This window comes from Nerophis ophidion, linkage group LG13, assembly GCF_033978795.1.
Source record: "Nerophis ophidion isolate RoL-2023_Sa linkage group LG13, RoL_Noph_v1.0, whole genome shotgun sequence".
In the NCBI taxonomy this organism is placed as follows: domain Eukaryota; kingdom Metazoa; phylum Chordata; class Actinopteri; order Syngnathiformes; family Syngnathidae; genus Nerophis; species Nerophis ophidion.
The window spans coordinates 30,801,637-30,822,576 of NC_084623.1; the positions used below are offsets into that span (position 1 = coordinate 30,801,637).

At 37.0% G+C, this 20,940-nt stretch overlaps 1 protein-coding gene and 1 long non-coding RNA gene across 5 annotated transcripts in view; both read left to right on the forward strand.

The window, feature by feature from the left end:
- The first annotated feature begins 1,444 nt into the window (after nt 1-1,444).
- The window catches only part of nlrx1 (NLR family member X1), a 56,636-nt gene continuing 37,140 nt past the window's right edge, over nt 1,445-20,940 (forward strand). For 3 of the 4 annotated variants that reach the window (XM_061918755.1, XM_061918758.1, XM_061918756.1), the window contains exons 1-3: nt 1,445-1,589; nt 1,851-1,908; nt 18,020-18,132. In XM_061918755.1, coding sequence (XP_061774739.1) covers nt 1,889-1,908; nt 18,020-18,132 — 133 coding nt within the window. In that variant the 5' untranslated portion in view covers nt 1,445-1,589; nt 1,851-1,888. The remainder of the gene's footprint in view (nt 1,590-1,850; nt 1,909-18,019; nt 18,133-20,940) is intronic. The other variant, XM_061918757.1, reaches the window with a different exon arrangement.
- LOC133564433 (uncharacterized) lies at nt 6,112-13,192 on the forward strand. The gene is made up of 5 exons (XR_009809279.1): nt 6,112-7,915; nt 8,483-8,537; nt 10,835-10,920; nt 11,807-11,943; nt 12,132-13,192. It is a non-coding gene; the product is annotated as an uncharacterized LOC133564433 (long non-coding RNA).

Below are 20,940 nucleotides of genomic sequence, written 5' to 3' on the forward strand. Positions count from 1 at the left end.
GCCAGCTATGAAATTTGCAGAATTGTCCGGTATTTTTGCCAAATGTTCCATCTTTACCAAGAGCCCCTCGACGCCGAAGTACATCCGGGAGATGCCATCTTGTTGAGAAAAGGCGTTAACAAAATAAAAGCATGTGAACAACATACGCAAATGTGCGATAAAATAATTGTCGGCGTTAATAGATTGATGAATTAACGCGTAATTAACGCATTAATTTGCCCACCCCTAATATATATATATATATATATATATATATATATATATGCATATATATATGTCTCCGAAGGGGATAAGCAGTAAAAAATAGATGGAGATATATATATATATGTATACATATATATATATATATGTATACATATATTTGTATATGTACATATGTGTATGTATATATATGTATATATGAATAAATATGTATGTATGTATATATGAAGAAATATATGTATATGAATAAATATATATGCATATATATGAATAAATATATATGTATTTATATATGTATAAATATGTATGTATGACCAGGCTAAGACCGATTGTTTTATTTTATTTTAATCTTCAATTTTTTTCTCCCATTCCCCCATATATATATATATATATATATATATATATATATATGCATATATAGGTATATATATATATATATATATATATATATATGTATATATATATATATATATATATATATATATATATATATATATATATATATATATATATATATATAGGTATATATATATATATATATATATATATATATATATGATTGTAGCTGAGATAGGCGCCAGCGCCCCCCGCGACCCCGTAAGGGAGAAAGCGGTAGAAAATGGATGGATGGATGGATATATATATATATATATATGTATATATATATATATATATATATATATATATACATACATATGCATATGTATATAAATATATACATCAATGTATTTATATTTATGTATACATCTTCGTCTTCATACACTCCAACTTTAAAATTAATTAGCTCAAGTTCACGCTGTGCAGCCTTAGAAGCTATGCTTTTAATCTGAAATTGAAACAGGATGTTCCCTATTATTACAACATCTTCTTTTTTACTTCCGACTCGCATCCGTTTAAAGTATGCCATTTTCAAATTAAAATAAATTAAAAGTTAAGAGGCACTTTTTACGCATCTCTCGAGTCCTCTGTCTGTTATGAACTGCATCTTCAGACCTTGCAATGTACTGCAGTTGCATTCCAGATCATCTGCTCAAAAATAATGTTTTTCCAAAATGTAAACACATTTCATGATGGAGAGGTTTCAAAAGTAGACATGCCCAACCATTAATGAATTGTACAAGTTTTTTGAATATTTATTTTTTACAAATTTGAATTTAAATAGTGTGTTCTGTTTTAACAAGACTTTGTTGCTGAATATTTTATTTTGAAGGAAATTTTGCGGACCCGCGATGCAGCCATTTCCTTCCTCGGAGTGACACTTCTTCACACATACTGTAGACAGTACACTTCAGACCAAACACTGACATGGATTACGGTTACAGAATACATTTCAAAAAACAGTCACTGACCGTTTTTTGAGGCACTGTCGTTCTGCAGACAATTTAAAGGTAAAATTCCGCTACGTGTCACATTACTCACATAGGTTTTTTTTTTAGGTCATTTGTCAATGTCACATAATGCCGTAATCGATGTTTACCGAGAAATGTGACATAGCTCAAAGTCATATTGTGGTCATTAAGGCGTGAGAGGTCTGGAGAAAGTTCAGAGTAATGTTATTGATTTCTCACACATAACGGGAAGAAACGACAGCAACACGAAAGGCACAATATAGTTGCTTTATAATAATTATATTGTATCGTGTTCCATAGATTGTACCACCCAAAGTCTCAACTGGCTGCGGAAGAGAATGAGTTCATTACTGCATAGGTAAGTCGAACTCCTTCTGGTGTTTTAGTGAGTAAATGCAAAGTTGTCCTCTTACCATTTGGAGTAGATACGATATGCACCGTCGCCAAGAGAGCTATGGCATATTTGTTCATTTAAAAAAAGAACTTGTAATATATTCAACTAGACACCATCTATGTGTCATATGTTTTTCAAACATCATGATTTGTATCCCTAAAACTATCTAAGATTGAAACCAAAACATATTTATAAAAATGTGTTTTTTAAGACATCATGATATATATTTATAAACCTCTTGAACATTGAAAACCCAACTCCCAAATGCTTCTTCCTACTACTTCACTGCAATATTTAATAAAATGGATCAATTCCAATTCATACATCCCTCCATTTTTTACCACTTGTCCCTCTCGAGGTGGCGGGGGTGGCTGCATGCAGCCTATCCCAACTGTATTGGTGCGGAAGGCGGTGTACACCCTGGACAAGGTGCCAGTCATCGCAGGGCTAATCCAAATTCATTAGATCATTTAATGTTAGATTCAAAAAAAAAAACTTTTCGCACTGTCATCTTGGGGTATTGTCTTTGAAATTTTGAGGCGCTGTGAATTCTTTCTGGATGCACTGTACATACATATTTTAAAATGTTCCCTCTAACTTTTCATGTGTCTGAGTAAACACACAAACTCACTAAGGATTCAGTAGAATGCATGTGAGCAACATTAGACGTGCACACTAGCAGCACACCTGTTCCAATCCTGACATCATAGCAAGTTCTATGTCTTATTGCTATAATCAAGTGACAGCTGTCTTTTCTTTTAGTCTATTTTCTAAAATAGATGAGTTGGCCCACTTACACTGAAAATAACAAAACAAATCATGCACCTGGGGATTGATTGATTGGCAACACTAAATTGGCCCTAGTGTGTGAATGTGAATGTTGTCTATCTGTGTTGTCCCTATGATGAGGTGGCGACTTGTCCAGGGTCTACCCCGCCTTCCGCAGGAATGCAGCTGAGATAGCCTCCCTCACCCGCCGCGACCCCGAACGGGACAAGCGATAGAAAATGGATGGATGGAAATCTTTTTTTTCATGAGCTATGTACTAGTATTGTACGTTTGTAGGTCTGGGTGGGAGTCATGCTTTGGAAATAAATTGCACCCTTTCAGAGATCGCATTTCGTTTCTCGTGTAACATTCACATGTTGCACACTGAGATATGTGCTGTAGCACAAACGTCGGATAGAGTGTACTTGCATGTAACTTCCTGTGTGTTAAATATATCATTAAAGTTTGTATTTGCATTTCTGTAATCTAGTAAGAGCATTTCATAAATTAATATACTTTGTAAATGACAGTAGAATATAGGTTGTACTTTAATAGCACTTTTCTACCTTCAAGGTACTCAAAGCGCTTTGACACTACTTCCACATTTACCCATTCACACACACATTGACACACTGACGGAGGGAGCTGCCATGCAAGGCGCTAACCTGCACCCATCAGGAGCAAGGGTGAAGTGTCTTGCTCAGGACACAACGGACATGACGAGGTTGGTACTAGGTGGGGATTGAACCAGCGACCCTCGGGTTGCGCACGGCCACTCTACCACTGCGCCACGCCGTCCCATAAGTACACATCTGATTGGGAAGTCATATTGTAACAACCTGGCATTTACAGTTCATGATTGTGGTCAGGGCCGTAACCAGGACTTGACAAATTCCGAGGTTTAAAAAAAAAAGGTAACGTAAGAGGAGCTTTGAAAGGCTGAAATCATGGTTATCCCAGCATCATATAAATAATATTACCTTGAGCAACGGAATGAATGATCCACTTTTTTAATTTAGTATGCTGAACTTAAGGTGTTAGGCATATCAAACAATTTCAACATCATTAAAACATAACAAATATTTCATTTCAACTCTGACTTGGGTTTGAACTCAACTTTCTGATTTGTAGTTCATGTCCTAGTCCTGCGGGACACAAGGGACACCGGAAGCGTTGAGAAAAATATTTGTTACTTTCTAATCGGTGACAGAGCAGGAGATGTCCAGGAAAATGTTTGAATTTCATATGAGGCAACTTGTCATTAAATAATTTACATTTAACATGTGCTTCTTCACACAAAACGCCACTGTGAAGCTCTACGTACAGAGTGTGTTCTGCATATAGGGCGGGGCGGCACATGACTGACATAGCTGTATTACACAGGCAGCGTTTCACATCAATTTTTATTCAGGTGAAACTAACATTAGTGACGTGACTATAATTTCATGTTAACGTTATGTTGACAGCACATTTTGGATTGGATGATGTTTAAAGTAAAAGTGGACTTCATTGTGTAATGATGTTGTCTAATGTCTGGAGTTGTATCTGGTTCAGCTGTGCATGACCAAATATCGTATATTAAGAGAGGACACTTTACCCACCTGCTCCCAGTGCCATCCACACTGGTTTAAATGTTACTTAGATAATGGGTTTCCCTATGTAAATGCTTTGAGTGACTCGAGAAAAGCGCTATATAAATATAGTTCACTTCACTATCGCATGGTGATGTACAGCGCAAACGATGTCCCACACAAAGCATATTTGCAGACATCTCCATCTTGTCACTTGAAAAATACAGGAATTTTACCACATTAAAAAATGAAAGGGCAATACATATATATATGTCCACATTTCTTTCTCGATTTAGACATACAACATACAAATTTTGAATGGTTCCAAAGACAAAATGTTCCTTGGTCTCATTACTTAAGTATTAGCATTCTAACGTAAGCATGCTAATTTTTGTAGCTAATTTTGCAACCTTATACCCCAGAGCCATATAACTTGGTATGTGACACATGCTAACCTTTGAGTCATTAAACTTGTTACCTGACACTTGCTAACGTTAGCATTTCAGTTCGACTTGTGCATGTCGGCGGCTGTGTCACATGCAATTCTGCCTGGAATTGTACAGATTCTAGTACAGTGGTTCTCAAATGGGGGTACGTGTACCCCTGGGGGTACTTGAAGGTATGCCAAGGGGTATGTGAGATTTTTTTCAAATATTCTAAAAATAGCAAAAATTCAAAAATCCTTTATAAATATATTTATTATTATTATATAATACTTCAACAAAATATGAATGCAAGTTCATAAACTGTGAAAAGAAATGCAACAATACAATATTCAGTGTTGACAGCTAGATTTTTTGTAGACATGTTCCATACATATTGATGTTAAAGATTTTTTTTTTTTGTGAAGAAATGTTTAGAATGAAGTTCATGAATCCAGATGGATCTCTATTACAATCCCCAAAAAGGGCACTTTAAGTTGATGATTACTTCTATGTGTAGAAATCTTTATTTATAATTGAATCACTTTTTATTTTTCAACAAGTTTTTAGTTGTTTTTATATCTTTTTTTCCAAACAGTTCAAGAAAGACCACTACAAATGAGCAATATTTTGTACTGTTATACAATTTAATGAATCAGAAACTGATGACACTGTGCTGTATTTTACTTCTTTATCTCTTTTTTTCAACCAAAAATGCTTTGCTCTGATTAGGGGGTACTTGAATTAAATAAATGTTCACTGGGGGTACATCACTGAAAAAAGGTTGAGAACTACTGTTCTAGTACATACCTATAGCCAAAATGTGTTTGCTCATCTGTTGCTTAATCTCCTATCTTGAGAACATTTTGAGCTTCTCATATCTGTCTAATTGTGTAATCAATTGTTTCTCTTTTATTGCTCCTAAGGGACCCTTAGGAGCAATAAATAAGCTAAAAAGAGACAAGACATCACTGAGACAAAGGAGGTTGAGTTGAGACAACCCTTTGAGCAATATTTGAGAAGTGGGATACACTAAGGAGAGCTCATACATGTATGCCACTGATCTCAATTATGTCTCATTTATTTTGAAGGAAAATAAAAAGAGAAAGAAATGAGATGTACGAGCAATAAAAGAGATCTTATGTATGTCTTTTTCATGTTTTGGTTATTTCTCCTAAATTTCTTATCATATCTCAAATTTGAGAATCATGAGAACAAATTGAGAGTGCAATTTAAATATTCATTATCTGACTTAATTAGAAATAACACTTAACAAATTCTCAAATATTGAAAGGTGTATCACTTTATTTGGCTACACAAAAATACAAAATATTATATATATATATATATATACCTCGGTGTACACATGGACAACAAGCTGAATGGGTCAAAACACGCTGAGGCCCTCTACAAGAGGCTAGGATCCTTCAACGTCTGTACAAAGATGTTGAAGATGTTCTACGAGTCGCTGGTGGCGGGCGCCTTCTTGTACGCCGTGGCTTGCCGGGGCAGCGGGCTAAGAGTGAGGGACACAAACAGACTGGACAAGTTGGTAGAGAAGGCGGGTAACGTGGTGGGAGTGGAGCTGGACTCTCTGGCGGTGGTGTCAGAGAGGAGAAGTCCAGCAAAACTCCTAGCCATTATGGACAACACCTCCCACCCACTACCCTCGGACCTTGCGGAGAGAATGAGCACGTTCAGTGGAAGGCTCAGACTAAAAAAAATCTTTAAAAAAAAAAAAATCTTAACCCAGACAGTTTAATTCTTATTTTAATTCATATCTATTTTGAGGTGCGGTGGGCTTAATGGCACGTTTTTATAATGGGGTACATATTAAGAAAGTTATAGTATTTTTAACAAAAAGGTCATGACTATAATCTTGAGCCCCAATGACTTTGTATTGAAGAGGTTGACCATAAATTAGTGCATTTTGACCAGGTTAAAACAATCATAAGTTTTTAAACATGTATCACAGGAAAACTATTCTTATATCATGTTGCTAGTCTTAACAAGACCTGTCTGATAATACCGGTTTCATTTAAATTAATGAATATTTAACATTTTACACACACACCTATTTTAATTTCCTAAATATATGCAGTTTATACAATCAATAACATGATAAAAAACATACTCGGCTACAGTCAGCGAGTAAGCAAATGTACTGCTGCTTTCAAAATGGCGGGGCAAATTGGTTAATCATTGAACACTTGGATGCTATCTCTTATTTATTACAGCTAGCCTGCCAATAAAACGCAGCCCGGACCTTCATTGTCAATTGTCACTTTACCTACAACAGTATTATAAAAGTGGTGTTTAGGGCACGTCCAACCGGTAGGAGGCCACGGGGAATACCCAGGACACGTTGGGAAGACTATGTCTCCCGGCTGGCCTGGGAACGCCTCGGGATCCCCCGGGAAGACCTAGACGAAGTGGCTGGTGAGAGGGAAGTCTGGGCTTCCCTGCTTAGGCTGCTGCCCCCGCGGCCCGACCTCGGATAAGCGGAAGATGATGGATGGATGGATGGAGTATTATAAAACATTTTTAAGTTAAGGCCCCCAAATTAATATGCACTGCAGAATCTAATTGTGAAGGTCATTATGTATGCTAACACTACTTGTTGGGCAGACGCCATTAGCGTTACCGCAACCTCCCAAAGGACCACTTCGTCGTCACAACCCCCTAAATATTTTCACTTCACAACATTACATGGTTGACCAACTAAAAAATATTAGGATACTTACCTCTCCAAGTCTAATGTCACAAGCGTTGTGGTCGTCGTTTCCAAAAAATTTCCCGCTTCTTCTTCTCTTTCTTCTTCTCTTTCTTCTTCGTTTTAGTTTAAGGTAGGCGCAGACAACGTTCAAATGTTACGCCACCTACTGTTTCCCCGCTTCTTCTTCTGACGTTAATTGATGGCAAACAACGCGTGATGTCCGCCGCCGTCTGATAGAAAGCATAAATTTTCTCAATTGCCTTCATTTGAAAGTTGCTCATAGCCAAAAATGGCTATTTTCAGATGGACATATAACTTTATCTAAATTCTGAGATGTGAATCTCAACATCCTCGCGAGATTTAGCACGACACCCCATGAATCTGTCCAATCATTTTTGCTCTTCCTGGAAAACACGCATGCGCATTTAGTGGGCGGATGTGACTTGATTTCGATTGGAAGAAACAATTCAGCATTGAAGGAATAACAACTGAAAGTAAGTAATACCATTTATTGTTTTTGTTTTGGTATTTGAATTACTTTAACACACACAAGTTAGTATTTATTAAACTACTGTAACCTCACTGTGTTACGGAAATAGAGAAATAAATACCGCATTCAACGGCGCAACCACCTTGGTAGAAGCTGTGAGACTTACTTCCACCGAGGCATCGCAAGTGGACCCCGACTTAAACAAGTTGAAAAACTTATTGGGGCGGTATAGCTCGGTTGGTAGAGTGGCCGTGCCAGCAACTTGAGGGTTGCAGGTTCGATTCCCGCTTCCGCCATCCTAGTCACTGCCGTAGTGTCCTTGGGCAAGACACTTTACCCACCTGCTCCCAGTGCCACCCACACTGGTTTAAATGTAACTTAGATATTGGGTTTCACTATGTAAAGCGCTTTGAGTCACTAGAGAAAAGCGCTATATAAATATAATTCACTTCACTTATTCGGGTGTTACCATTTAGTGGTAAATTGTACTGAATATGTACTGTACTGTGCAATCTACTAATAAATGTTTCAATCAATCAATCAATTTGATATTTTATATTTCTTCCTGCAGTCATCCCGTCCTGCAGCCACCAATGTGAATGTGGAAAATGACGACCAATGTTTAAGTAAGTTGTATGTATATGCATGTTCTTTGTTTAAGTGAATTAGTTCTGATTGAGATTTACAGACCAGATATATGGATAAAAAGCTGTTCACAGTTTGTCAGGAACAAGCATGGAAATATTGCTTTCTATTACCCTGATTACTGTAGCACATATGAAGAATGAAACTTAAAATATGAGTTATCTCAGCATGTGTAATTAATCTTCTTTGAACCTTTCATTTTCAAGTTAAGGGCGGTAGATAACATCAGTTCATGATTAGGGATGTAACAATATCAACATTTCATGGTATGATATTGAGTGTTATAGCCACGGTAAGATATTGTTACAAAAATGTCAAAGTGTTTTAAATGAAGTGGCAGGAATGTTTAGGATAAACACACTCACTGCAATAGAACACAAACATCATGTTCATATGCTGTAGTCATATTTATTATTATTATAAACAGGTATTTTAAGTGCAAAGGAATGGTGCAGAATCATCCAGAATTTCAAGTAGCACACAAAGACAAACAAAAACAAAAACTTTCAAATAAGTGTCTTTTAAAATGACATAAATTGTAAACATCCAGTGTAACAAATGTAAAACAATGTTTATTCTGCCAAGAAACTATACTGTGTGTCTGGTAAGGGTTTTTTTAAATACAAATTGGTATGATTGTGGGTATGATTATTTTTTGAGCACATTTAACAATAATGCAAACAGTGATAATTTTGGTCACAGTAACATTGATATGACATTTTGATATTGTTACATCACTGCTGTTCAGTTAAGTTAAAGTACCAATGATTGTCACACACACAGTAGGTGTGGTGAATTTTGTCCTCTGGCTCTGACCCATCCACTTGATCACCCCGGGGAAGGGAGGGGAGCAGTGGGCAGCAGCGGTGCCGCGCCCCGGAATCATTTATGGTGATTTAACCCCCAATTCCAACCCTTGATGCTGAGTGCCAAACAGGGAGGCAATGTGTCCCATTTTTTTATAGTCTTTGGTATGACTCGGCCGGGGTTTGAACTCACAACCTACTGATCTCAGGGCGGACAGTCCAAGTAGGTGGATTTAAATTTTGAACTTCCTAAGAAACTGTCCTGTGCAGTGGAAATGTTATAAGTTTGTAGAATACTGATTCTTAAGAGTTAACTAATAATTTGACTTTTAATCATGTAAATACCTCACAAATGGATATTTTCCCTCGCTGGCCTTTTGGTTTCTGATCAGCGATATTTTCCAAATAACGGTTCTAACATATAACTCATTCTAATATATCACTCCTATTCCCTAATTTATTGTAAACATTGTGGTGTGTAGTGTCTGCAAATTTCTTATTTTGTGCATGTCCACATTTCCTCTGGTGAGCTGCAACGGCTTTGGGTCGACTTGGAAATGGTCTGGATTAACGTGGCATGCAGTATGCAGACTTTATTTAAGGTTAAACTAACACGACAGTTATAGGCACAGAAATATTTCACAGCAACGATTCCTCGGATCACCGAAGCACAAACGTTCCCGTCACTCCTGCAGCCTTCCACTTTTTCGCCCCTATATAATGTCCCCTGTTTGAACTTTGTTGTCCCACACTGCGCGGGTTATCATGGGAGATTGAGTTTAATTCTCAGATGAGCCCACCTAATCGTGTCAGAACAAAACACACCGACTGGAGTTCTCGTTTGACAGCGTCACACATCACGGCATTATTTTGAGAAGTTTGAAACCAAAATAACGTTATATTTACAATAATGTTTCATCCCTCGTCAAAATCCTTTCTCATAGGTTTGGTTTGCTGCTGTGTATTTACTAATGATTGGCATTAGCATCCACAACTTTCTTTTTATAGTGTGTGTTGTATTGTGATGAGTTTAGGGGTGGGCAAATTAATGCGTTAATTACAAGTTAACTCATCAATCTATTAACGCCGACATTTATTTTATCGCACATTTGCGTATGTTGTTTACGTGCTTTTATTTTGTTTACGCCTGTTCTTAACAAGATGGTGGCGCCTGGACGGGCTTCGGCGTCGAGGGGCTCTTGGTAAAGATGGAACTTTTGGCAAAAATATCGGACAATTCTGCAAATTTCATGGCTGGCTTACAGCGTGGACCGCCAGACAATTCTGGATGTGGATAGATCGGGCCGTTTTGGACTGAATGACGCGTGCTTGCTAGACCGGCTAGCTAGCATGGGAATACTTTGCCGGCTACATCCAGCGGCCTGTGAAGCAGCGGAGTATATGTGTTGTCTGTCTATTCATGAATAATGCAAACGTGGAGTGTTGGCTGAGTTCTTAACGTTTACTTTCAGAGCGTGCATATCACAACATACAAGATGCCGTCATGGCGACACACAACTTATCACCCAAGATGCTCGTCACTCCTGTTGCATGCTGGGTAGGGTAGTTCTTTTTTTTCATGGCTCATAACATCACAATATAGTACCATGTATATGATGCGTTCAGTTTATCAAAGCACCAAGCAAACAATCGGAAAACTCCCATCATATCAATTCCTAGATATGGTCGTAATTGTTTTAAGTGCACTACGCATAATAAACACAACATTATTAATATTGCTACTATGGATAATTTGATCAAAAATTCCCTAAAACAGCCCATTACCTATAATATAGTTTTTTTAAACATAAGATCCCTGATAAAAAAAATGTTTCTGCTGTCACCTCAGAATTTGCATGCTCAGAGATTTGTATGTAGATTATATTTATTTTCCATAACAAACAGGATAACTTAAATACCCTGGCAGTGGCAATAGGCTTAAATGTTTGTATTTACATTTTTTGAGTTGATTTTCATAAAATATGCTATTTAACTGCTACTGTTTAACAAGTACTGATTTAAATTGTGTTTGCACAACAAATGTTTTGACGCTTTTGTTCATGTGGGAGAATATTCCAATAAAGGTGCACTACATACTACTTTTGAATTCATTATTGGGCTTTGCGTATACAATGCAGTTAAATCCGATTAATCGGAGAAATAGTGCGATTAACTTCGATTAAAATTTTTAATCGTTGCCCAGCCCTACATGAGTTACATTTAATACTGTGGATTATGTGTTACCACAAACACAGAAGATATGTAAACATGAACTACAATGTGATCAAGATGTTGGAAAAAAGTAAATGCATTTCGTTAGCTGGATTTATATAATGTGTTCAATTTATGTCAACTTGCTTCTTGTTTTGCATGTTTTTGTCTTTTTTTTTAATTATTTTAATCTTTTGAGTTTTTTGGTTCCTCTTCTTTGTGTCCGGGGGTAGCAGCAGGGTAACACTGCAGGAGGCGGTGCCTCCTGATGGAACCCAAAACACTGCTCTTCAAATGGAACACATCCAACCTTCAGGTGTCCATGCAGGTTGTACCACTCTGGAACATCAAGCCTCTCCCTACGTACCAGGTACACCCACCGTCTTCTGTGTCTGACTAATATTTTGTTGTGAATTTTGTCACGAAGCAAATCCTGCTAACATATGACAAACTTTTGAGTGTAAAAATGTGAGCGATATGCTGAGATGTTATACATTTTGCCTTGTGACAAAATGTTATAAAAAACCTTTCATGATTTGTATTCTATTTTAATTTCAGCACATGAAATTATTTCTACTTCTAACCATCAAAGACATGGAAAACCATTTTCCAGTTCAGCCCTCCAGATGCTCCTGATGGCCTAACAACTGAACTACATGTCGATGCTGAGTATGATCTATCTCAATCATTTGAGGAAGCTCTCCCTGATATAGGAGATTGGATGTACAATGACGGACATACGTTTAATGAAGGATTTGAAGATAGTTTGAGTGAGGAGTGTGCAGAAGAGTCACATTTCAAGGACACAACAGACAAACCAATAAATGACAATGCATCAGAAACCGTGGCAGAGTGTCTTCTGATCATCATGGGTTATGTAAACTGTCATAAAGTCACTGATAAGGCCCTAAGTGATATGCTCAAAATGTTCAAGTTGCTTTGTCCCGATAGTCTGAACACAGACTGCTTAAACAGTGTGCAGAAGTTCAAAAACTTTTTTTTATCCCGCTCTGCATCAACGCCTATTATATTACATAAATCCTCCAGTAATTGTTTTGGACCAATTGAAAGTAAACAAATAAAATGCCTGTTTTGTGGGACCAGTGTGTCAGAAGAAAGATTATCATCCTTTTTTAAAGTATGGACAGATTGATTTCTTCTTTACCATAGCACAATCATGTGCCAAATGGGCCCTTGTTCGTGATTTTAAACATGCAGGTTTTTCTTTGCTGCAAGATAGTGTAACATATGAGACATGCAGTCCTGTTATTCCCCTATTGGAAACCTCTGCCAGTACAGTAGTATCCTTGGATGACATATTGGGTAAAGTTGTTTTACTTGACTCCACATTCATGCCTGGCATTGTGTTTGCAGTTAAATTCCCAAACACACTTGAAAAGCTTTAAATAATTAAGAACTGAACTGGCTTAAGAAGCCACAAATCAAATATTTGATCATTGTTATAAATGCTCTGAAAATACACACTGATGTGATGTTGCCGTGGATGCTGTAAAAGTCTGTAAATATGTACTGTATATGGAGTACCATTGTTAATTAAGTTTTTGAATTGTGTGTCATATTTCAGTGGCCAATATATTAAATTTACTTTTGAAATAAAACCACTGTCTTTTTAATGAATCATTAGGCCTACTATGTTACTGTATTTTAATATTAGTCCTTATGATGGTGGTTGGAGAGCCAAATATCTTCTGAAGTGGTACTTTGTTAAAAGAGTTTGAGAACCAATGCTCAAATAAAGTACTATAATCTAATCTGATCTAATCTAGAAAGTTCACACATGTTAAAAGGTCTTAAAGAGTGTCTTGTGATCATATCAGATGTATTGTTTGAGTTCAGTTTTAAATCTCACAATTGTAGTCACTGAGTTACTGTACATGGCGCGTGTATAAGAAATCAACAATTTAAGTAGAACATTTTGTAAATAAATCACTTGGATTACAGACCATATATCCACATTGCCTGAATTACTTATTTTCTCCAAATGTTGGCATGAGATAAACTGGAGTATGATTGAGGTATAATTAAATAGTGCCAAAAAATGCATTTTTGAAATTCTTTTTTGTAAGACAGAAAACAGGCATATCTAACAACTCAAATAGTGAGCAGTGAGAGACAAAACCAAGTATATCTCTCACTGAGACATTATTGAGACATACTGAAACCAATACTCAAGGAATTTAGGGATTTTACCATCTACTGTCCGTAAAATCATCAAAAGGTTCAGAGAATATGGAGAAATCACTGCACGAAAGCGATGATATTACGGACTTTTGATCCCTCAGGGGGTACTGCATCAAAAACCCGACATCAGTGTGTAAAGGATATCACCACATGAGCTCAGGAACATTCATAAAACCACTGTCAGTAACTACAATTGGTCACTACATCTGTAAGTGCAGGTTAAAACTGTACTATGCAAAGCCAAACCCATTTATCAACAATATCCTGAAACGCCGCTGGCTTGGCTGGGCCCGAGTGGAAAGGTGTTCTGTGGTCTGACGAGGCCACGTTTCAAATAATATTTGGAAACAGAGGACATGGTGTCTTCCAGAACAAAGAGGAAAATAACCATTTGGATTGTTATAGGCGCAAAGTTCAAAAGCCAGCATCTGTGATGGTATTGGGGTGTATTAGGATGGGTAACTTACACATCTGTGAAGGCACCATTAATGCTGAAAGGTCCATACAGTTTTGGACCAACATATGTTGTCATCCAAGCAATGTTATCATGGACACTCCTGCTTATTTCAGCAAGACAAGTGTTACAACAGCCTGGCTTCGTAAAAGAAGATTGCGGGTACTTTCCTGGACCGGCTGCAGTCCAGACCTGTCTCCCATCGAAAATGTGTGGCGCATTATGAAGCGTAAAATACGACAGCGCGGATCCCGGACTGTTGAACGACTGAAGCTCTATATAAAAGAAGAATGGGAAAGAATTCCACTTTTAAAGCTTCAACAGTTAGTTTCCTCAGTTCCCAAACATTTATTGAGTGTTGTTAAAAGAAAAGGTGATGTAACACAGTGGTGAACATGTCCTTTCCCAACTACTTTGGCACGTGTTGCAGCCATGAAATTCTAAGTTAATTATTATTTGCAAAAAACAATAAAGGTTTTGAGTTTGCAAATCAAATATCTCGTCTTTGTAGTGCATTCAATTGAATATGGGTAGAAAAGGATTTCCAAATCATTGTATTCTGTTTATATTTACATCCAACACAATTTCCAAACTCATATGGAAACGGGGTTGGTAATCAAGAGTAACTAGTTTACTTTTTTCAAGTAGCTTTCTCGACCATTTTCTGATTTCTGGAGTTACTGTATCAGATCATTCAAAGTGATCATGTAAACAGCACAATCTGGTATTATTAATCGGCTAATAGACACCGTCTGATTATGAAAAATCGGTACGCAAATTTATTTTTGCGGGTAATCTGATCACACGTATATAAATCGTGGGCATTTAAATTACAGACCTTGCATTAGTTCTTGATGAGAAATAATAGCATTTCAGTATGTAAAAGCAGGCTGATGACAGTAAATCCAGCGGGTTGTACACTTAGTAACAGCAGGAGATTTTTTTTCCTGGGACAATCTAACATGCAAACTTGGTGAGCATTGAAACATCACCCCATTAACTATCTTGCACTTTGCCACAATACATTTGAGTTATTGGTCACTACTTTGATACACCTATGTACTTAGAAAAAAATCTGATATTAGACTGAAACTATGTAAACCAGCTGTTTTCAATTAACACATTAACAACAATGCCAGATCTAATAATTACAATCATCTGATGACTTCCAGGCAAGTCCCTGCATTACAACATTCCATGTTAGGTTGCGTGGTTACAAGACTCTCCCATAAATTATTAACACTACAAAAACAAAGAAAACTGCGGAAGAATAAGTAGGCGAATAAATATGTATTAACACTTTGCTGCCCTGTGTAAGAACATAGCCACTTTTTTGTCGTCCTTTCAATATATCTCTCAAGCATTAGTAGGATTCTTCTGATGGCAGAGCGTCAAATAAAGGGAAACTGAAGTGAATTGAGACATTGGAAAATGATCCAATTTCTACATTGGCTGAATGACTAGTCCAAGGCGCTCAATGCCACAACCATCATTAAGGATATAGATTTTCACGTGAAAAGATCTGCTCCTATTAAATGGACAGTGGTACGATCACTATGCAAAATAGTGGTTTCTTATTGAGAATTTTTTATGCAAAAGGGTTCCTTTTCAAAACCATGTTTACAGTATCTGGTTTTACAATATTTGTCGAACTGTCGTCTATTTTTTTTTTTAAATACTTATTAATTTACACAAAATGGAAAATTACAAATTAAAATTCTGACATCTATTTAAGATTTTCAACCAAATAAATATACATTATTTGTAAAAAATATATATTATTGCCGTGTATTTTATTGTGCACAGGCCATTGGTTTGTTTATATTGTAGTTGTAGTAGTTGGTCTTAAAAAGCTCTGAGAAAATATTAAATTTTTCAAGATATTCCATGACAGCCCTGAACAAGTTTAATTTACAAACCCCGTTTCCATATGAGTTGGGAAATGGTGTTAGATGAAAATATAAACGGAATACAATGATTTGCAAATTATTTTCAACCCATATTCAATTGAATGCACTACAAAGACAAGATATTTGATGTTCATACTCATAAACGTATTTTTTTTTTGTTGCAAATAATAAATAATTAACTTCATTTCATGGCTGCAACACGTGCCAAAGCAGTTGGGAAAGGGCATGTTCACCACTGTGTTACATCACCTTTTCTTGTAACAACACTCAATAAACGTTTGGGAACTGAGGAAACTAATTGTTGAAGCTTTGAAAGTGGAATTCTTTACCATTCTTCTTTTATGTAGAGCTTCAGTCGTTCAATAGTCCAGGGTCTCGGCTGTCGTATTTTACGCTTCTTACTGCGCCACACATTTTCAATGGAAGACAGGTTTGGACTGGAGGCGGGCCAGGAAAGTACCTGCACTCTTTTTTTACAAAGCAACACTGTTGAAACACGCGCTGAATGTGGCTTGGCATTGTCTTGCTCAAATAAGCAGGGGAGTCCATGAAAAAGACGGCGCATAGATGCCAGCATATGTTGTTCCAAAGCCTGTATGTACCTTTCAGCATTAATGGTGCCTTCACAGATGTGTAAGTTACCCATGCCTTGGGCACTAATGCACTCCCATACCATCACAGATGCTGGCTTTTGAACTTTGCGTCGATCACAGTCTGGATGGTTCGCTTCCCCTTTGGTCCAGATGACAAGATGTCAAATATTTCCCAAAAATATTTGAAATGTGGACATGTCAGACCACAGAACACTTTTCCACTTTGCAGCTGTCCATCTTAGATGATCTCAGGCCCAGAGAAGCCGGTGGCGTTTCTGGATGTTGTTGATAAATGGCTTTCGCTTTGCATAGTAGAGCTTTAACTTGCACTTACAGATGTAGCGACCAACTGTATTTAGTGACAGTGGTTTTCTGAAGTGTTCCTGAGCCCATTTGGTGATATCTTTTAGAGATCGATGTCGGTTTTTGATACAGTGCCGTCTAAGGGATCGAAGCTCACGGTCATTCAATGTTGGTTTCCGGCCACGACGCTTACGTGGAGTGATTTCTCAGGATTCTCTGAACCTTTTGATGATATTATGGACCGTAGATGTTGAAATCCCAAAATGTCTTGCAATTTCACTTTGAGAAACGTTGTTCTTAAACTGTTTGTCTATTTGCTCACGCAGTTGTGGACAAAGGGGTGTACCTCGCTCCATCCTTTCTTGTGAAAGACTGAGCATTTTTTGGGAAGCTGTTTTTATACCCAGTTCCCAATTAGCCTGCACACCTGTGGGAGCTTCCAAATGTGTGTTTATTGAGCATTCCTCAACTTTATCGGTATTTATTGCCACCTTTTCCAACTTCTTTGTCACGTGTTGCTGGCATCAAATTCTAAAGTTAATGATTATTTGCAAAAAAAAAAAATGTTTATCAGTTTGAACATCAAATATGTTGTCTTTGTAGCATATTCAACTGAATATGGGTTAAAAAGGATTTGCAAAGCATTGAATTCCGTTTATATTTACATCTAACACAATTTCCCAACTCATATGGAAACAGGGTTTGTAATAATGGGTGATAACCGTTGGTGAGTTCATAAATGTCAGTACCTTTGAGGCTTGCTCCAACCTGCAAGCAAGCGGTGGCAGCTTCAAGCATACCAAATCATACTTACTGAATGTGACCTTTCTAGTTGCGTGAGTAAAGTATCCCTTAATGAGCAGGAGGAACTAAAAATCCAGAGAAAAGACTGAGTGCAATTTTTCAAGTTAATCATGTTTGTAATGTGTTGTCTTTTGGCAGAAACAATGATTTTCTAGTAAACTGACATGAATGTTTTCTTAGACGGGCGAGTAATCTGGTTGGATTTTGGAAGTGGAAGAAGAGAGCAGATGTTTGTCTCTGCTCATGCACACAATTTAACTACAGGAATGTTGTCTCTACTACACCAGAACCAGGTAAACAGCTCATTGGGAAAAGGTCTTTTCAGCATATAAACAGTATCCACTCCATATTTTTATTCTAAGGTTACAAAGTGATTGTTCATATTGTTTTGTTTTATTTTGTTTTGTTTTTTATGACTGAGAAAAAAGATAATGAATGAGGTGTTTTTAAAAAGGTGAATATTAAAGCGTACACAAACCTCTTCACGCTGCATTTGTTCACCCCAAACTGATTAGCAATAACTCTGTATTCTGCAAAACAGGCAAGATAGTCCAGAACATTGCAAACTTCATCTGAAACCCTGTTGACCGTGGCACAAAACAACTGTATTTTCCTTCGTATTCAAAATTCCTTCCATTAATCGACAGAGACATTCAAAAGTTTTGCTTCCACGATTCTTAGTCCAAAAATTCCTTTGAAAAAACTCTTTCGCCGATCTGTCTTCGCTTCGGACCTGCATCTGCCTCGATACATTCTTGGTTGTAGCGTCATTTTCGTAGCGCAACCCAAGATCATTTCTTGATACTTTCTGCTATTTAAACTCAACATAGCAATTACAGACATAATATTTGTAATATGTGCACTTAAAACAAGTTGTAAGGATCCGCAGATGGCTAGTGTGACGCCATAGGTCAACCAGAACAGGAATTCATTTACCACACTAAAATGAAATAAGCGCCCCCCAGTGTACAGGAGACATTGGCGTATGACCAATAGTCACATTAGAGAATGCGCATGGACACTTGGACTTTACATTTAGGTACTATTTGAGAAATCACACTAATTTAGTGCATGGAAACATTGTGAGTGACATCTTAAGCTCAGTGGCCTCTTTTCTCAGAGAATGTCCTATATGAATTCTCACAATGATGAGGTACTGTTGATTAATTGTTAGGCGTTGTCTTGGTCTAATGATGTTCTAATGTGAACAGTGTAATGAAGATGACTGTTGGAATCCCAGTTCTAATAAAACCAGGATGTTAATTGGGCCAGTCATCAATCAAATATATGTTAATGAATTTTGCCATCAGTTTGTCGTTAAAGAATAGCAAGATGTGACAAAAAAGCAAAATAAATACAACAATTGTACATATACATTTTAAAGTTAAAGAAGGTAAATTTCAGTTCATGTGTAAATGTTTCTGCATTTTAGGTTTTTCCTAAAATATACTCCCAACAGACTGACTTATTGTGAGTAGTCCATATACAACACCTGGAAAACATTATTAAACCACCAGACTTGGAAGATGTTCATTCAGTTGTTTAATTTTGTCAGGAAAAATAACAGATATCAGACATGACACCATTTTAACTATAACTTTCTTGCTTTAGGAAACACTAAAACAAATCAAGAATAGAAATTATGTTAGTCAGTAACAGTTTAGTTTTTACCCAACTGCACGATTCAATAACTGTACCCATTCGGCATCCATGACAGCTGGTCACCCAGAAGGGCGGTTCCCACATTTGAGGCCCCTTCCCAAGGTTTTGTCTTTTTCCCATCTCATGCTTTTGGAGTTTTTCCTTGCCCTGATGTGGGTTACAGCCCTTGTGATTGAGGGCTATAAAAAAAAATTATGATTAATTGAGTGAGTGAGTGAGTGATTTTTATATCAAGCAGAGTGAAAAAATTTTGAAATCAGTAAATTCAGAGGAACATAATACGGACTCACCCTGTAAGTTTGCATTTCCACAGCTAACACCTGCATCAGATTAAATATGTTGATTAGTGTATGGTTAAAAAAGAGTGTTGACAATTGGGAAGGCTGTTGCATGAGGTGGATTGTGATGAATCATGGCTCCAACATTGGAGATTTCAAATGAAACAAAACACAGTATTGTTAATTTTTCCGAGGAGGTAACTCATCACAAAATGTTGCAAAATATGTGGATTGTTCACAGTCAAATGTGTCTAAAATATGGCCCAAATACAAACAACATGGAGAGGTTGTAAAAGGCAAGCATACTGGTAGACCAAGGAAAACATCAAAACGTCATGACAGAAAACGTAAAGCCATATGTTTTGAAAACAGAAAATGCATAGCAAAACAAATCGAGGACAAATGGGCTGTAACTGGAGTCACATTCTGAGACCGAACTGTAAAAAAGCATTTCAAATGGGATTCAAATACAGAAAAGCTAAACGAAAGCAGCCATTAACACCTAAACAGAAAAAAACCCCCTCATATTCAGTTATGAATCCCGATTCTACATCAGACAAAGTGATGATGCTGGAACTTTTATTTGGTGCTGTTTCAATGAGATTTATGAAGATGACTGCCTGAAAAAACACGCAAATTTCCACAGTCATTGATGATATGAAGCTGCATGTCAGGTAATAGCTCTGGGGAGATAGCTGCCATTACATCATCAATAAGATTACATAATTTCCAAGATGATGATGCGTTGCCATTGAGTAAAAACTAAATACACGTTACTTGAAGAAAGATACATAAACTAAATATCCATCTATCCATCCAATTTCTACCGCTCATTCCCTTTGTGGTTGCGTGGGGCACTGGAGCCTATCTCATGGCCTGCAAATTGTCCGGATCTCTATCAAATTGAAAATCTGTGGTGGAAATTGAATAAAATGGTCCATGACAAGACTCCAACTAGCAAAGCTGATCTGACAAAAGAAAGTCAAAGCAAGATTAATGAAGAGTACTGTTTGTCATTTGTTAAGTCCATGCCTCTGAGACTGGAAGTTGTCAGAAAAGCCAGAGGTGGTACAACAATGTACTCGTGGTGATTTGGAGAGATATTGTGTCTGTTTTTCAGGATTCCATCACGTTTTCCTCAGAATTGAAATATTTCATATA